The sequence below is a fragment of the Thalassophryne amazonica genome, chromosome 6 (genome assembly GCF_902500255.1).
Source record: "Thalassophryne amazonica chromosome 6, fThaAma1.1, whole genome shotgun sequence".
In the NCBI taxonomy this organism is placed as follows: Eukaryota; Metazoa; Chordata; class Actinopteri; order Batrachoidiformes; family Batrachoididae; genus Thalassophryne; species Thalassophryne amazonica.
Window position 1 is genome coordinate 107759245 of NC_047108.1, and position 16353 is coordinate 107775597.

Below are 16353 nucleotides of genomic sequence, written 5' to 3' on the forward strand. Positions count from 1 at the left end.
TTTGGAATAAGGCTGTAACATGACAAAATGTGGAAAATGTGAAACACTGTGAATACTTTCTGGATGTGCCGTATGAAGACCTTGGCTCATTTCCCAGTCACACTACCTGTGTTGTATTCCAGTCCACCCAGCTGTAAATGGGTATTGACCTTGGTTGTGGAAGCAACGTCTGATTGATTGGCATCTCTCTATGGGAGTCATAGACTGATCTGCTTCACACTATGGAATCCAGAGGTATGCACTGGCAGCAGTGGGCCACAGGGCTTATCTAAGGCATATGTCACTTCTACTTTAGTTGGGAGCTTTGTAGAGACTTAAGTAGGACATCTCACCAGAACCTTACGTTATGTCCACAGAATAAATCCAACCCCTGGGTTACAGATCAAGTATGGGATTGCCTGTTGGGATGAAACACAGTGGGGACCTTGTGTGGCCTGTGGCCACTACTGTAGCCATGAAGGTCTAACTGGAACTCTGAACGCAAGAAGACTAACAGGACTCTGGTGAAACAAGAAGTCTTCAACAGTGGATCAGGTGGAGGAGGTAATGGCTTGTATCCCAACAGCTGTGAAGACGGATGAAGGCTGCAGCAGGTGCAGCCTTCAATCAGATCCCAATCATCTGGAATTTCCCAGCCATTGGACCAGGCTAAGGATCTGTCAAGGACGGTGTGTTTGTTGGTATGCAATGACATTCCCACATTGAACAAGCACACACACAGGTATCTCTAGATCGGCCATGGATGTAGAAACCTGACTGGGAATTGACCCACCATCGAAGGACTGCCACAGTGATGTCGGAGGTAGCCAATCATATCACTTATAACGATGTGATTGGCAGATTACTTCCATTCCCAGAAGACACAAAAGTGTTTGTAACTGATGGGAGAGATGACACAGAACTTGGACCCTGTCTTACTCCGGGTGCAAAGTAATGCACCAAAAACATTGTTGCTAGTTTCTAATAATGCTGTTGTCATTTTGATGCCTGCTGTCCATGTTGTGCAGCTATGGGCATGTTGATTTTTAAAATATGTCATCATCAGGTGATGCACCATAGATCACCAAAAACCTGGTGTAATGTCACACACCGTTTTTCTGCTGCTGATACACTACAGTATTCAGATAGGCCTTATACAAGTAGGTTCACGATGCACACACTCTGTATACACACATATGCCTGAGTATACAGGCATACGTGTGTATTAACAGATCAAACAAAAATGTAAACTAAAAACAAACACCAAGTAAACTTGTCATTTAAAGAACATGGAAGCTTTTTGCATGAAAATAGTGACTGTGTCAGGTGGGAAGTAGCAATACCAGTAGCGCCGCACTGAGCTTTGCTTTGTGCTGGGTTGAATATAGGGCCCACAAAGACTAAAATACTAAAATCTGGTACTAACTTATAAAACCTCACGGACTGGCACCTCCCTACCTAGCCGACCTAATTAAACCCTACGTACCGGCCTAGGCTTTGCATTCTCAGGGTGCAGGACTGCTTAGTGTCCCTAGGGTGAATAAAAACTCTGCGGGTCGCAGAGCTTTCTCTTATCATGCCCCTGTTCTGTGCATCAATAAAACAGTCAGATTCTGTGGAGACTTTCAAGTCCAGACTTAAGATGCACTTATTTTCCCTTTCGTATGGCTAGCATACTAGTATAGTATGTTACTATGCTTTTTACTATTTTAAATTCATTTCATTAGGAAGCAGAGCATGCTGCGGCCTCAACTTTATCCAAAGTCTGGGTCTTTTAGTGAATCTTAGGGCTAGTGGCCGGCGATCACCTTAGTATTTCTCTTGTTTTTCTTGTTGCTTAATGCTGACAAATTATTCTGTATTTGTTGTCTTTCTGATGCCCGGTTCTGTTTTTTTTTTTCTGTCTGTTTGAGGTGCGGCTCCATTCAGAGATGGGAGTGGTGTCTTTGTCTGAAACCCTCCTGTCCTGTGCACCGGCAACATTTCCTGTGTATTTGTTTTGTGAATTGTTTTGGAATTTGTGTCGGTAGCATGGCCCGGATTGACCAGGCAGGGGTCAAAACAGCCAGATGAGAAAGGCTCTGAAATCGGTGGTTTCTGTTGTTCTAAAGAAGAGAGAGGGGAAACATCCACAGTCCACAGGGATGCATTAAGCTTCTCGTCTCCTCACAAAGTGTTCATCTGTAGCTGCCTGGTAGACCACACTGCCCACCAAGGTCACTGAGAGTGAGAAAGAGAAAAACAGTTCGCCTCCATACAAGACTGCACTCTTCATTATTCCACCCAGTATGGCCGGTACATGAAACAAACAGCACACTCCAATATGTTGACAACAAACATTTTTCAGAATTAAAAAAATGCACAAAATACACAAGATGTATCAGGCACGTGATTATGTTAAAAACTACAATTACAATCACCTTTTTGCTGAAGAGTACCTGAAATGTTGGGAATGATTCCAGTGGAGCTGTTTTTCATTTCGACCTGTGATTTATCAAAAGCGTTTTAACACTGCGAGTCCTGATATTATAATTCAGAAACCATTCGCTGTATGTCTTTCACGGCACTATTTTTTAAGGGAACTGTATCTGCTTCAAAATAAAATACATATGAGAAAATAGTGTGGTGTTCCACAAGGATTGAATTGTGGGCCCTTCCATTTTCTTTTTTACATGAGGGATTCATACTTGAGTTCATTCACATTATTTTTTATTTAATATAGGCCTGTGATTTCCCAAAGTTAGAGGTCATTAAAACAAAAAAGTTTTGATTTTCAACATTGTAAATGAAATTTAAAACTGGCCAAAAAGAAAAATTCTGAGTATTTGTAAAATCGGAATAGTATGGAGAGAGAGAGAGAGAGAGAGAGAGAGAGAGAGAGAGAGGGTGGGGACACTATGAACCAAAAACATTTCGTGTTATATTTTTTCTGGTCAACTTCATTTCTTTTGCTAATATACATCCATTCCTGTATTTAAGGTCTGCAACACATTCCAAAAAAGTTGGGATGCTAAAACATATATCACTTTATAATGTTGCTATTCCTTCTTACGGTACTTAAAATACATTGAGGATACCAAGCCATGAAGCATGCAAGGTGTTAATTCATGCTGTTCTTGAATACATATCTTATGTAACAGTACAGGGTCATTGTTGGTGAATTTTTTGTTTCAAAAATCTCCTCACATTTCTGTATTTGGGGACACGGCCTATAGGCAATCTAGGTGTTGTCCACTGCGTCTTCAAATATACAGCGCCATGTTGGTGTGGCACAGAGGAGTTTTTTTCTTTTTTTAAGTGTGAAACTTCAGCTACAGTTTAACAGAAGGCACATGGAGTGAAAACCCTTCTCTGTGCAAGTTCACCATGAAACTGTGTAACTGGTGATGCAACAGATGAAATTTACATTATGGACAGTTCCTACAATCACAGCCACATAAGCCTATAACTCCTTCAGAGATGCCACTGGTCTCTTGGTGGCTTCCCTCACAGTCTTCATCTTGCACAGTCACTCAGTTTTTGAGAACTGCCTCCTCCATTGATGTAAATGAAGTGCAAGTCATATTCACTGACTTGGAAATGTTCGTGCATCCATGCCCTGACTTGTCTCAAGGAAACTGGCTGTAAAAGTGGTGGTTTGCATTAAAAATAATCTCCATATTTAGTTTATCCAATTAGTTATGTGCTGTTAAAATGGAGATGCTATACATGAAAATGGCTGTAATTCTAAACTCTGCTGTGTTGGTGTACAGGAGCAAAATCACACACACACAAAAAAAAGATGTATGTGTCCAAATACTTATGGACCTGACTGCAGCCTGTGTGTTGTACTTTGTGTCATTGAGTGGTACACCTGTGAGAAAGGTGTTTGCTCAGTAATTCAACTCAGTAGGAACAATTACCTGCTTGGGTTATCGTTCTTGGATAACACGATTACGTTGCCAACTCACAGACAAACAAAACACAGTTCACAGCCGGCATCTCAGTGCAGTGATGGAAAAGAATGGAATAAATGAAATTACCTTCTTTTTTTGGTCATCATTTACGTTGTTTGCCATAAAGCACTTGATCCTTCCATGAAATGTGTTTAAGGATGGGGTAAGGTAAGATAGTGGAATGTTTCCTTATCTGGACGTGTAGAGGATCAGGAGGACTGACTTTTTTTTTCCTGAAAACACGGAGTTTGGAGCTGACAAGGCTGAGAATGTGACTGTGGGGGCTCTGGGAATAGTGGTGACCTCCAGACAACATGACTCCCATGGGGCACACACAGCAGACGCCTTGGTGCACATTTACTCTGCAGATGTCAGGTCTGGGAACCGGTTGATGTGGGGATGAAGGAGTGAAGTGTGTACTGCACAGTAGACTGTTACTATGCTGTGAAAATGTTTGACCCCCCCCCCCTAAGCTTTTACACATTTTAATTTACTGAGCAAGGGATATTCATCCTATCACTTTGCATGTGCCCTTCCCCTTGGGCCTACGGTGCATCCAGAAAGTATTCACAGCGCTTCACTTTTTCCACATTTAGTTATTTTACAACCTTATTACAAAATGGATGAAATTAATTTTTTCCTCAAAATTCTACTGACAATACCCCATAATGACAATGTAAAACTGTTTTTTTTTTAGAGTTTTGCAAATTTATAAAAAATTTAAAAAAAAAAACTAAGAAATCACTTGCATATCAATATTCTTCAGTCTTCCAGCTGTGCTGCAAAATGCCAAAGATGGATTAAATATATCCTTTTTGGGCAAATGTATCAGCTTGGCAGCCTCCATGACTTTGCCCGCTCACATGTATAAGTCATGTGTAATTTTTTTTTTTGTTTGTTTTGGAGGTGCTGTATCGCATACTCCGGTGCAACTTATATATACTGAAATATCATGCATTTGTTATGAACAATAATAACAATAATTGAAGAAGAAACTTCAATGAAGAAACTTTAGGAAGGTTCCCACAAACATGGAGTAACTCTCCTAAAAGGTCAGGCTGTAGAAACTGTGAGCACCTATAAATATCTGGGTACTGTCATTGATGACAAACTCACTTTTGAGTCAAATTGTGAAGTGGTGTGTAAAAGAGGACACCAGCGCTTGTTCTGCCTTAGAAAACTGGCATCCTTTCACATTGACAAATCACTGTTAACAGTGTTTTATCATTGTTATATCAAATCTGTTTTATCTTTCTGTTTGGTGTCATGGTTTGGAAATTTGTCAGTTAAAAACAAAAACAGTCCGAATCAGATTGTAAAATGGGCGAGCAAAATCATTGGAGGAGAGTCTCAGCTGTATTCAACCTCTCTGTACATGAGGCAGGTCCAGAGATTGGTTGAGGCAGTTCTAAAGGACGCCTCACATCCTCTTTTTGATCAGTTTGAACTGCTCCCTTCAGGACGGAGGTATAAAGCTCCTTCCTGCAGAACTAAGCGCTACAAGAGCACTTTTATTCCTGCTGCTATTAGTGTTCTTAAGAGATGACTTTGGATGTATATTTAATTAATTTATCTGCTATTTTGCATTGAGATGGCACACGCATTGTGACTTTCTTCTGGGTGTCATGCTATTGGCCTGTACTTGCACTGCTCATTGTATTTTTATTTTTATTATACTTATGGTATTTTTTATCGGTATTTATGTTTTATGTGATTGTTATGAATGGAGTGACTCACTGCCAAACCAAATTTACCTTTTGGTACAAATAAAGTAACCTTGAACCTTGAACCTTGAAGGTGTGATTTATACTCTGAAAATCCAGTAAATATATATTCTTATTTTGTGAATGTCGATCCAGTGTTACAAAATGAACTGTTTTCCATTTTTTGCTTATAAACACCCCAAGTCCTATGCTTTAAAGCTGTACGGCCTCTCGGTTTTTTGATGATTTAAGTCATGAAAATAATTTTCTTTGGCAAAACTATAATTTTATTCCTTAGCATTTAAATCAGGGATTCATAAGATCATTTTGTCAGTCTGATCAAAATTTGCATTGTGTTGAAACAATTTAAAATTTCTCTCCCTGAAGGGGAGAAATTCAAGCACCCAGATGCCATGTCCTATATTTGGTAGCAATGTTATAGATCACGTGGGGGCTTCCCTTGATATGTGTGAGGGATACTGGGAAGACACCTTATGCATGCATTCCCCCAGAATGTGCATCAGGTCAAAGGTAATCTTAAAACCTCAGGCATGCGTGCATGCACTTCCTCCTGTGTTTAGTCTGCACGATGGCATCAGAAGGAAAATAAATTATGTGCTATGGAGTTCTCCCCAAGTAAATATATTCTCTTTATTAAAATGAATTGTAATTTTGCAACATATTACAAAAATAAATCTACATTATAATGCTTAGAAACTAAATTTAAGCTTTACAACTTTAAGGATAAAGTGGTTCAAGTTTTGGAGAGAACTGATTTGAGGTCAAGTTCATGCTGAACTCTTCATTCAGGTATTACTGAATCTCTGTGTTGTTTCTCTGAGTGCCCCTTCTTGTTTTTTTTTTAATTTTGCTTTAATTTGGCCAAAAAAAAACAAAAAAAAAACACCATCAGCCGCAGGACATTATTATATATTGTTTTTACTATTGTTTGGTTTTTTATGTAGATTAAAAAATTACAGAGTAATCAATAATCAACATAACCATTATTTTGAGGGAGTTTACTGTAATTCTGAAATAGAATTGAAGCACAAAGCGTGAAATGGGATGGCCACATTACAGCCATAAACAAAAGCTCATTCTTCTTGCATAAGCCCTGTTTCTGCATCAGTGGCTGACAGGGTTTTTTTTTTAAATCCCTGTTAGCACTCATTATTTGGTGTTTGGAGCCAAACTGAGTGAATTGAAAGTGAGGAAAGGAACTCCACTGAGGGTGGTCAGAGAGGTGAGAGACTGCGTGCCAGCCGCGGCGTGAGGTTTTTAGAAACTGGGAACTTAGCACTTGTGTGGGAAATTTAAACTCAGCCATTTTTAACATATTGTCCCCACCATGCCACACACACTCACTCACACACTTATCACATTACACTCCGATGTCCCACTGAAACCTGCAGACGTACTCCATATGCCAATTAACATGCTGACCATAACAGAAACCCCAACTGGGCACCATAGTCTTGTTTGAGGGCGGGAGCTAAAGGGTTCAAATATGACACACTAATCCTACATCCGGGGACAGCCCTCTTATGTCCCCATTAGACACATGGCACTTTCTCTGAGTTGTTAGGCAAATTACATGGCAAACAAAGTGAAAATGCAATGAAAAGGTGACTATGTGTGGAAAACGGGTGTGTTGCGGTTTGTTTATGACCTGGAGCTGAAATGTCATGGCGGTTGTGCAGGCGAGAGAACGCAGATACTTTATCGTAGTGTGTAGGCTATAACCTACCGACACGACCTCTCCCATTTGCCTCGTCTTCCCTTCTTCACTGGGAACTGAAAAAACTGCACTTTTTGTGACTGCTTTGGCAATTGCAGCCAAAAACAAAACAGTACACCATCTTTCTGTATGAAGTGATGCTGTGTTTGTATTGCGCAGTGGCAGGTTGTCCCCGGAAGTGGTCATATCCCACGATATCACGCAAGACTGTGCTGCCCCACTATCTTTTCGACCTGCATGGCCCTCTTTGATGCCATCTCTTCTCTCCTAAAAGTTTCTTTCAGATCGCATCGTGAAGGCAGCAAGATCAGTGTACAGCGTTATGATCGAGCACAACCCGAGTCTGATCCGAGACAGGAAACATCACCTTAGAACATACAGGTACGGTACAGTGACCACTTCCAAATGAATCTGTGACTGTGGCGGCACGTCTCTCTTTCGACTGTTAAACTTCTCTCTCAGACAGTGTTGCTCAGGTAAAGAACTTGTGGACTGGCTGATGAAACAGAATGAAGGCCTCCAATCACGAAGCCAGGCAGTGGGAATGTGGCAGGTTTTAGTGGATGAAGGAATCCTCGTTCATGGTAAGAGCTGAAATTTAACATATGAGAGGGCAAGTCAATAAGAAAACACGTATGTGGATTTTTTTTGTCTCCAACAAGAAATTCTGTATTCTTGACACGTTCTATTTTCTGATTGTGATGTCTGAGAAAGCACTCAGTCATTCCCTTCAGTACCGTGAAATCTCATGTACGAGTCTTCTGGGGCTTTTATGTGACAATGTGTTCTTGCACAGCTGAGACTTTGGCCACTTATACATTTTCAATGTGCTGCTGACTTCCTGAAAGAGACCACTCCAATCAGACACAATGTTCCTAATCATCACATGAAGGAGATCACTCGGCATAGATTTGCATTACTTCTACTAGGTAATAGTAGCTGTGGGCATGAAGAGAATAATGGGGCCTACAATGCATCCACTTCACTTTTTCCGCATTTTGTTATGTTACTGTCACCCCAGTCTGAGGTCAAGAGCTCTCTGGAGCATGTTTTCATTCAGGATGTTTCTGTACATTGCTGCATTCAGCTTTCCCTCATCCTGACTAGTCTCCCAGTTCCTGCTGCTGAAAAACGTCCCCGCAGCATGATGCTGCCACCACCATGCTTCACTGGTGCCTGGTTTCCTTCAAACGCCTGGCATTCTCACAAAGAGTTCAATCTTTGTCTCATCAGAGCAGAGAATTTTATTTCTCATGGTCTAAGAGTCCTTCAGGGGCCTTTCAGCAAACTCCAGGTGGGCTGCTATGTGCAATTTACTGAGGAGTGGCATCAATCTGGCCACTCTACCATACAGGCCTGATTGTTGGATTGCTGCAGAGATGGTTGTCAGAGCTTCAACATTCCTCTTTAGAGAGAGGAGAACCTTCCAGAAGGACAAAGTGACCATTGGGTTCTTGGTCACCTCCCTGACTAAATCAAATCAATTGTATTTATATAGCGCCAAATCACAACAAACAGTTGCCCCAAGGCGCTTTATATTGTAAGGCAAAGCCATACAATAATTACGGAAAAACCCCAACGGTCAAAACGACCCCCTGTGAGCAAGCACTTGGCGATAGTGGGAAGGAAAAACTCCCTTTTAACAGGAAGAAACCTCCAGCAGAACCAGGCTGAGGGAGGGGCAGTCTTCTGCTGGGACTGGTTGGGGCTGAGGGAGAGAACCAGGAAAAAGACATGCTGTGGAGGGGAGCAGAGATCAATCACTAATAATTAAATGCAGAGTGGTGCATACAGAGCAAAAAGAGAAAGAAACACTCAGTGCATCATGGGAACCCCCCAGCAGTCTAAGTCTATAGCAGCATAACTAAGGGATGGTTCAGGGTCACCTGATCCAGCCCTAACTATAAGCTTTAGCAAAAAGGAAGTTTTAAGCCCAATATTAAAAGTAGAGAGGGTGTCTGTCTCCCTGATCCGAATTGGGAGCTGGTTCCAGAGGAGAGGAGCCTGAAAGCTGAAGGCTCTGCCTCCCATTCTACTCTTACAAACCCTAGGAACTACAAGTAAGCCTGCAGTCTGAGAGCGAAGCGCTCTATTGGGGTGATATGGTACTATGAGGTCCCTAAGATAAGATGGGACCTGATTATTCAAAACCTTATAAGTAAGAAGAAGAATTTTAAATTCTATTCTTGAATTAACAGGAAGCCAATGAAGAGAGGCCAATATGGGTGAGATATGCTCTCTCCTTCTAGTCCCTGTCAGTACTCTAGCTGCAGCATTTTGAATTAACTGAAGGCTTTTCAGGGAACTTTTAGGACAACCTGATAATAATGAATTACAATAGTCCAGCCTAGAGGAAATAAATGCATGAATTAGTTTTTCAGCATCACTCTGAGAGAAGACCTTTCTAATTTTAGAGATATTGCACAAATGCAAAAAAGCAGTCCTACATATTTGTTTAATATGCGCATTGAATGACACATCCTGATCAAAAATTACTCCAAGATTTCTCACACTATTACTAGAGGTCAGGGTAATGCCATCCAGAGTAAGGATCTGGTTAGACACCATGTTTCTAAGATTTGTGGGGCCAAGTACAATAACTTCAGTTTTATCTGAGTTTAAAAGCAGGAAATTAGAGGTCATCCATGTCTTTATGTCTGTAAGACAATCCTGCAGTTTAGCTAATTGGTGTGTGTCCTCTGGCTTCATGGATAGCTAAAGCTGGGTATCATCTGTGTAACAATGAAAATTTAAGCAATGCTGTGTAATAATACTGCCTAAGGGAAGCATGTATAAAGTGAATAAAATTGGTCCTAGCACAGAACCTTGTGGAACTCCATAATTAACCTTAGTCTGTGAAGAAGATTCCCCATTTACATGAACAAATTGTAATCTATTAGATAAATATGATTCAGACCACCGCAGCGCAGTGCCTTTAATACCTATGGCATGCTCTAATCTCTGTAACAAAATTTTATGGTCAACAGTATCAAAAGCAGCACTGAGGTCTAACAGAACAAGCACAGAGATGAGTCCACTGTCTGAGGCCATAAGAAGATCATTTGTAACCTTCATTAATGCTGTTTCTGTACTATGATGAATTCTAAACCCTGACTGAAACTCTTCAAATAGACCATTCCTCTGCAGATGATCAGTTAGCTGTTTTACAACTACCCTTTCAAGAATTTTTGAGAGAAAAGGAAGGTTGGAGATTGGCCTATAATTAGCTAAGATAGCTGGGTCAAGTGATGGCTTTTTAAGTAATGGTTTAATTACAGCCACCTTAAAAGCCTGTGGTACATAGCCAGCTAATAAAGATAGATTGATCATATTTAAGATCGAAGCATTAATTAATGGTAGGGCTTCCTTGAGCAGCCTGGTAGGAATGACTAAGTCCCTTCTCCCCCCAATCACTCAGTTTAGACGTGCACCCAGCTCTAGGAAGAGTCCTGGTGGACCCGAACTTCTTCCACTTACAGATGATGGAGGCAACGGTGCTCATTGGGACCTTAAAAGCAGCAGAAATGTTTATGTACCTTTCCCAGATTTGTGCCTCAAGACAATCCTGTCTTGGAGGTCTACAGACAATTGTTTAACTTGATGCTTGGTTTGTGCTGTGACATGCACTGTCAACTGTGGGACCTTATATGTAGACAGGTGTGTGTCTTTCCAAATCATGTCCAGTCAACTGAATTTACCCCAGGTGGACTCCAGCTTAGCTGTAGAAACATCTCAACTCTGGAGACAGTTGCAAGGTACAGACAGGCCCAAAGGACGGCAGCCTCTGCTGTGTGGGAGGAGTTTGGATCACCAGCATGGATCACCACTGGGATCCATGCTGGATCATGCACACAGAAGTGCATCACATGGTTAAAATGTTGTAGCTGATGTTCACTCACAATGCAAGTGACTTCCGCATCTCCCGAAGTAATCACTCATTTGACACAAAGTCAGTCTGGTTATACCAGTGGTGTCCAAAGACATTCCAGAAAGAGCCAAGAGGGTGCAGGTTTTCTTTACACCCATTGACTCCAGCAGGTGATTTCACTGACAAACTCATCCCATCTGCTCAAAGTGATGTTAATCAGTGAGGGAGGCAAAGCAGCAGGCGTGGGAGGAGTTTGGACCAACCATGGGGAAGGAGTTTCGGTTGACACCAAGGTGCTTCTGGAGGACCGTGAGGCACCTCAGGAGAAGAAAATGCGGAACCATCCAAGCTGTATACAGTTAGGATGGTACTCTGTTGACCTCAGCTGAGGAGGTAATCGGGTGATGTGAGGAGCACTTTGAGGAACTGCTATATCAGACCAGAGTGCCCTCTGTACTCGAGGCAGAGCAGGAAGCTGATGGGGCATCATCATCAGTTTCCCTGGTGGAAGTCACTGAGGTAGTCAAACAACTCTGCAAGTGGTAAAGCCTCTGGGGTTGATGAGATCATCTAGAAATGCTGAAAGCTCTGTCTTGGATGAGACATCTCAACATTACATGGAGGTCTGGAACAGTGCCAAAGGAGTACAAACTGGGGTGGTGATCCCCATATTTAATAATGGGGACCAGACAGTACGTGCCAATTACAGGGGCATCCCACTACTCATCCTCCCTGGTAAAGTCTAGTCCAGGGAGCTGGAGAGGAGGATTCGGTTGATAGTCGAACCTCTGATTGAAGAGGAACAATGGGAGTTCCGTCCTGGTCGTAGAACACCCGACCAGCTCTCCACTCTCACAAGGATCCTGAAGGGGGGCCTGGCAGTATGTCCATCCAGTCTACATGTGTTTTGTGGACACTTTTGTGGATACTGTGGGAGGTGCTGCAGGAGTATGGAGTGAGGGGGGTTCACAAAGCAAGAGCTGTGTTCAGATCCTCGGCAGTAAGTCGGACTCTTTTCCAGTGGTGGTTGGCCTGGTGGACATCAGAGTGATTATCAAAATTGTGACCTTTGTCCCCAGTGACCTTCACCTTTGCAAATCAAATCTCTTTTAAAGGCACTTATGGGTTTGACCTCATCCACATACCAAATTGGATGGAAATCAGGCCAAAGACATGGGCAGCATAGAGGAACAAATGGATGAACATTTAGCAAAATATTGTGTAATTTAACATCACTTTTGGCATAAAGTTATTTTAACTAATTTTAACTTTAGTTAATTTATCATTGTTGTTGTTGTTATTATTAGTATGAGTCTGATTTAAACAACGCGATGTAATTTTGCATTACCCATATTTAGTCTGATGTACTAAGTCTACAGTCTCTTTTACATTTTACTCTCTATTCTCAACCAAGTGAAACATGAGTTGAACTTCCAAGACAAGGACACCCAGTTCTACCGCTTCCAGGGCTCTGAGTTTGGCCTGAGTTACATAACAAATGACAAGGATTCAGAGGAGGAGCTTCCGGAAGCGCTGTCACTGCTGTCTCAGCTGGGGCCCGATGCTCTCCTCACTATGATTCTACGAAAATGGTGAGTATATTGACTGCAAAATGACTCTGACATTCTCTTAAATACAAAGCAAGAGCTCCTCGTACTAACACATTCATTTGTAAATGGTGTGTACAAGTGATTTAAGAAACCATCCTGCATTCACATTTTGTTTTTGTTTCATGCAGTTAGTCTGCAGTGCTCTAAACCTGTGTTTACAGTAAATCATTATTATTATTAGGATTATTAGCATTATTATTATTATTAGGCAGCAGTACCCGTGTTCATTACAGGCCACAATAAGCTTTACACTGAACCACAGTGACCTTAACCTTCACCCAAATGATTGACGTCTGTCTGACCATGCCAGGGCAATTCTGGAATCCACTTAAGTGTGCACCATATTGTGAAAATCAAATTTCTCAACTTTGACCACTGCCAGAATTAATTCTTCAAGTGTAATTTCTAGGTCAACCGTAACTAATTGACATACCCTATTTGGTAAAAAAAACAAAAAACATCAGCAAAAAGGACCAGGGAGAAGTAAGTCAACAGATGTACTGTACGTCCAGAAAGTATTCACAGCACTTCACTTTTTCCACATTTTGTTATGTTACAGCCTTATTCCAAAATGTATGAAATTCATTTTTTCCTCAAAATTCTACACACAGTACCCCATAATAATGTGGAAAAAAGGTTTGTTTGTTTGTTTAGGTTTTTTTTAGAGTTAGATTTTTGCAAATTTATTAAAAATGTCTATACACTAAGCATGGAGGTCCAAGTTTTTGTCCTCAGTGTTCTCTGGATCTGCTCACCTCACACATCATCTCTACGCTCGCAATCTTCCCATATCCTTTATAGTTATGGACGCAGATCATGTCTCTTTCACAAATCCCCTTAATTGCCCACATTTTGCGGTTAATTAGAACCGCCGATCTGTGATATACTGCCAATTTCAGCCAGATGGCGTTTTTGCCTAACGAGTATGAATCCATCCAGCTTCCATGTATGATATTCAACGCATTGTCACTGAGCACTGCTTTTTCTGTCCATATTTCATCAAGGTAGGTCATTGAGAATTATTTGAAGATGTTATCTTGGGCAAAAACATCCACAGATTCTAAATCGGCCATCACATTTGTGCCAGCTATTACGGTTTTGGCGCTACAGGCCCCCTTTTAACACAGAAAATGGCGCTTGAGCAGGGTCCAAAAAAAAGGAGCATAAAAACAGTATAGTTTTGTGAAAGCATTGCTTCTTAATTATTGTAAACAAATGTCAGCATGTTTTTTATTACACTTTCTTTCCAGTCTTGCCTTCAGTTTCATGCATTATTATAATTTATTATACTCTCTCATTCCCATCATATTTCAGTATACACTAGGTGGCACTGTTACTGTTGCAAATGTCTTTTACTGCCACCTGGTGTTGTCATAGATAAATAAATTTTACTGACAACTTCATAACATAATCCGAAAAAATTTAAAGTTACATCCATTTTCATTACACTACAGAGTCAGTCATTTCATAGTTATTAGGACTTAAAAAAAGATGAAGTTTAACCTTCTTAAATAAGGGTTCAGTGTGTCTGTTATAGCTGCTACTTCAAAATGCTGTGAAAACTAATACATTGTCTCAGTATACTGCTGCACACTTTCCTGGGTCAGTGACTTACGATTAGTACACTCTTTCTTCACCGTCCGAAGGATGGGTACTTTGCTCAAAATTTAACTCAGGTGCATCCTGTTTCCACTGATCATCCTTGAGATGTTTCTACAGCTCAACTGGAGTCCATCTGGGGTAAATTCAGTTGACTGGACATGATTTGATTTCGCTGGTCTGATGAGACAAAGATTGAACTCTGTGGTGTCAATGCCAGGTGTCATGTTTGGAGGAAACCAGGCACCATCCCTACAGTGAAGCATGGTGATGGCAGCATCATGCTGTGGGGATGTTTTACAGTGGTATGACCTCAGAGACTAATCAGGATTGAGGAAAAGATGAATGCAGCAAAGTACAGAGACATCCTGGATGAAAACCTGCTCCAGAGCACTCCTGACACTCACTCACTGGGGCAGCGGTTCATCTTTAAACAAGACAATGACCAGAAGCACACAGCTAAGATATCAAAGTGGCTTCAGGACAACTCTGTGAATGTCCTTGAGTGGCCCAGCCAGAGCCCAGACCTGAATCTGATTGAACATCTCTGGAGAGATCTGAAAATGGCTGTGCACCAGCGCTCCCCATCCAACCTGATGGAGCTTGAAAGGTGCTGCAAAGAGAAATGGGCACAACTGCCCAAAGATAGGTACGCCAAGCTTGTGGTATCATATTCATGAAGACTTCAGGCTGGAGTTGTTGACAGAGGTGCATCAACAAAGTCTGAATACTTACGTACATGTGATTTCTTGTTTTTTATTTTTAATAAATTTGCAACAACAACAAAAAAACACCATATTTCATGTTGTCGTTATGGGGGTTTGAGTAGAATTTTGTGGGGAAAAAATGAGTTTCCACTTTGGAATAAGACTGGAACATAACAAAATGTGGAATAAGTGAAGCGTTGTGAATACTTTACAGATGCACTGTAACATTGGCCCCAATGATTGACCTTTGGCAAATCTGACCTCCATTTGTATGCCAGGTTTGGTTCAAATTGGAGTGATAAGCTTATGTTGACCTTTGACCCTCATGACAATTGTTGTTTCAACAGAAAAAGGTCCTCAGAAAAAGACTGCACATTAGCAACAACATGCCTCTTATAGAGAACAACCATACGGTTTCTCGCTCACTATTATCCAATCCATGCCGTGTGGAAAATAAAGGCACATGTTGTACGGATTATACATATTTGTCATTTTTTGATGCTTCATACCCAGAGGATATACTCCTAAAGTTCTTATTTTCATCTGTGATTGGACTCTATGAAGACGTAATGAATGTTTTTTTTTTTTGTTTTTTTTTGGCGCCTGTTGTCTCCACTTTCCTGCTCTTTAGCCCCAGTCAGAGGAGTGCTGAGGACCTGGAAGTCATCTACGAGGAGCTGCTCCACGTCAAAGCTGCTGCTCATCTTTCCACCTCTGTCAGTCTCTGTTACTGCTTATTGTTACGGCTCATGATGTATGCTCTGCAGAAACTACCCCATCAGAGTTACAGGGGGAAAGTGACAAATCAGAAGATGTAAAGGGGTCATGTTGTGCAAAAATATATTTATTTAATTTTCCTTGGGGAATGCATCGCCTAATTACGCTCATCTGAGATCCCTGTTTCTTGAATGAAGGAGGTAGAAAAAGACTCTTACCTTGATTTGGGACAAACACGTCTCCATGTGGCAATAAGCTGTGCCTCCCTCACTGCATGCACAAAAGGAAAGAAGCTAACCCCTGACTTGATAGGGTATTTTTGAACTAATGTTCTTGAATCTGGCATGCTGCAGTAACAAATGGGCAAGGGTCATGATCTAATTTGTCTTTCTCGCTGTGGCAAGCGGAAAAAGTTGGATAACATTTCCCACTGCACATGATGCTGATGATTTCCTGTCGTCCTCTCACTGAAAACAATGTAACAGCCAGTTTACCAC

At 41.3% G+C, this 16353-nt stretch overlaps 1 protein-coding gene across 2 annotated transcripts in view; it reads left to right on the top strand.

The window, feature by feature from the left end:
• Positions 1–16353, top strand: part of rapgef3 (Rap guanine nucleotide exchange factor (GEF) 3) — an 85629-nt gene that overhangs the window by 35689 nt on the left and 33587 nt on the right. For both annotated transcript variants that reach the window (XM_034173106.1, XM_034173105.1), the window contains exons 3-6: positions 7630–7736; positions 7818–7939; positions 12638–12815; positions 15771–15855. In XM_034173106.1, the coding sequence (XP_034028997.1) occupies positions 7630–7736; positions 7818–7939; positions 12638–12815; positions 15771–15855 (492 nt within the window). The remainder of the gene's footprint in view (positions 1–7629; positions 7737–7817; positions 7940–12637; positions 12816–15770; positions 15856–16353) is intronic.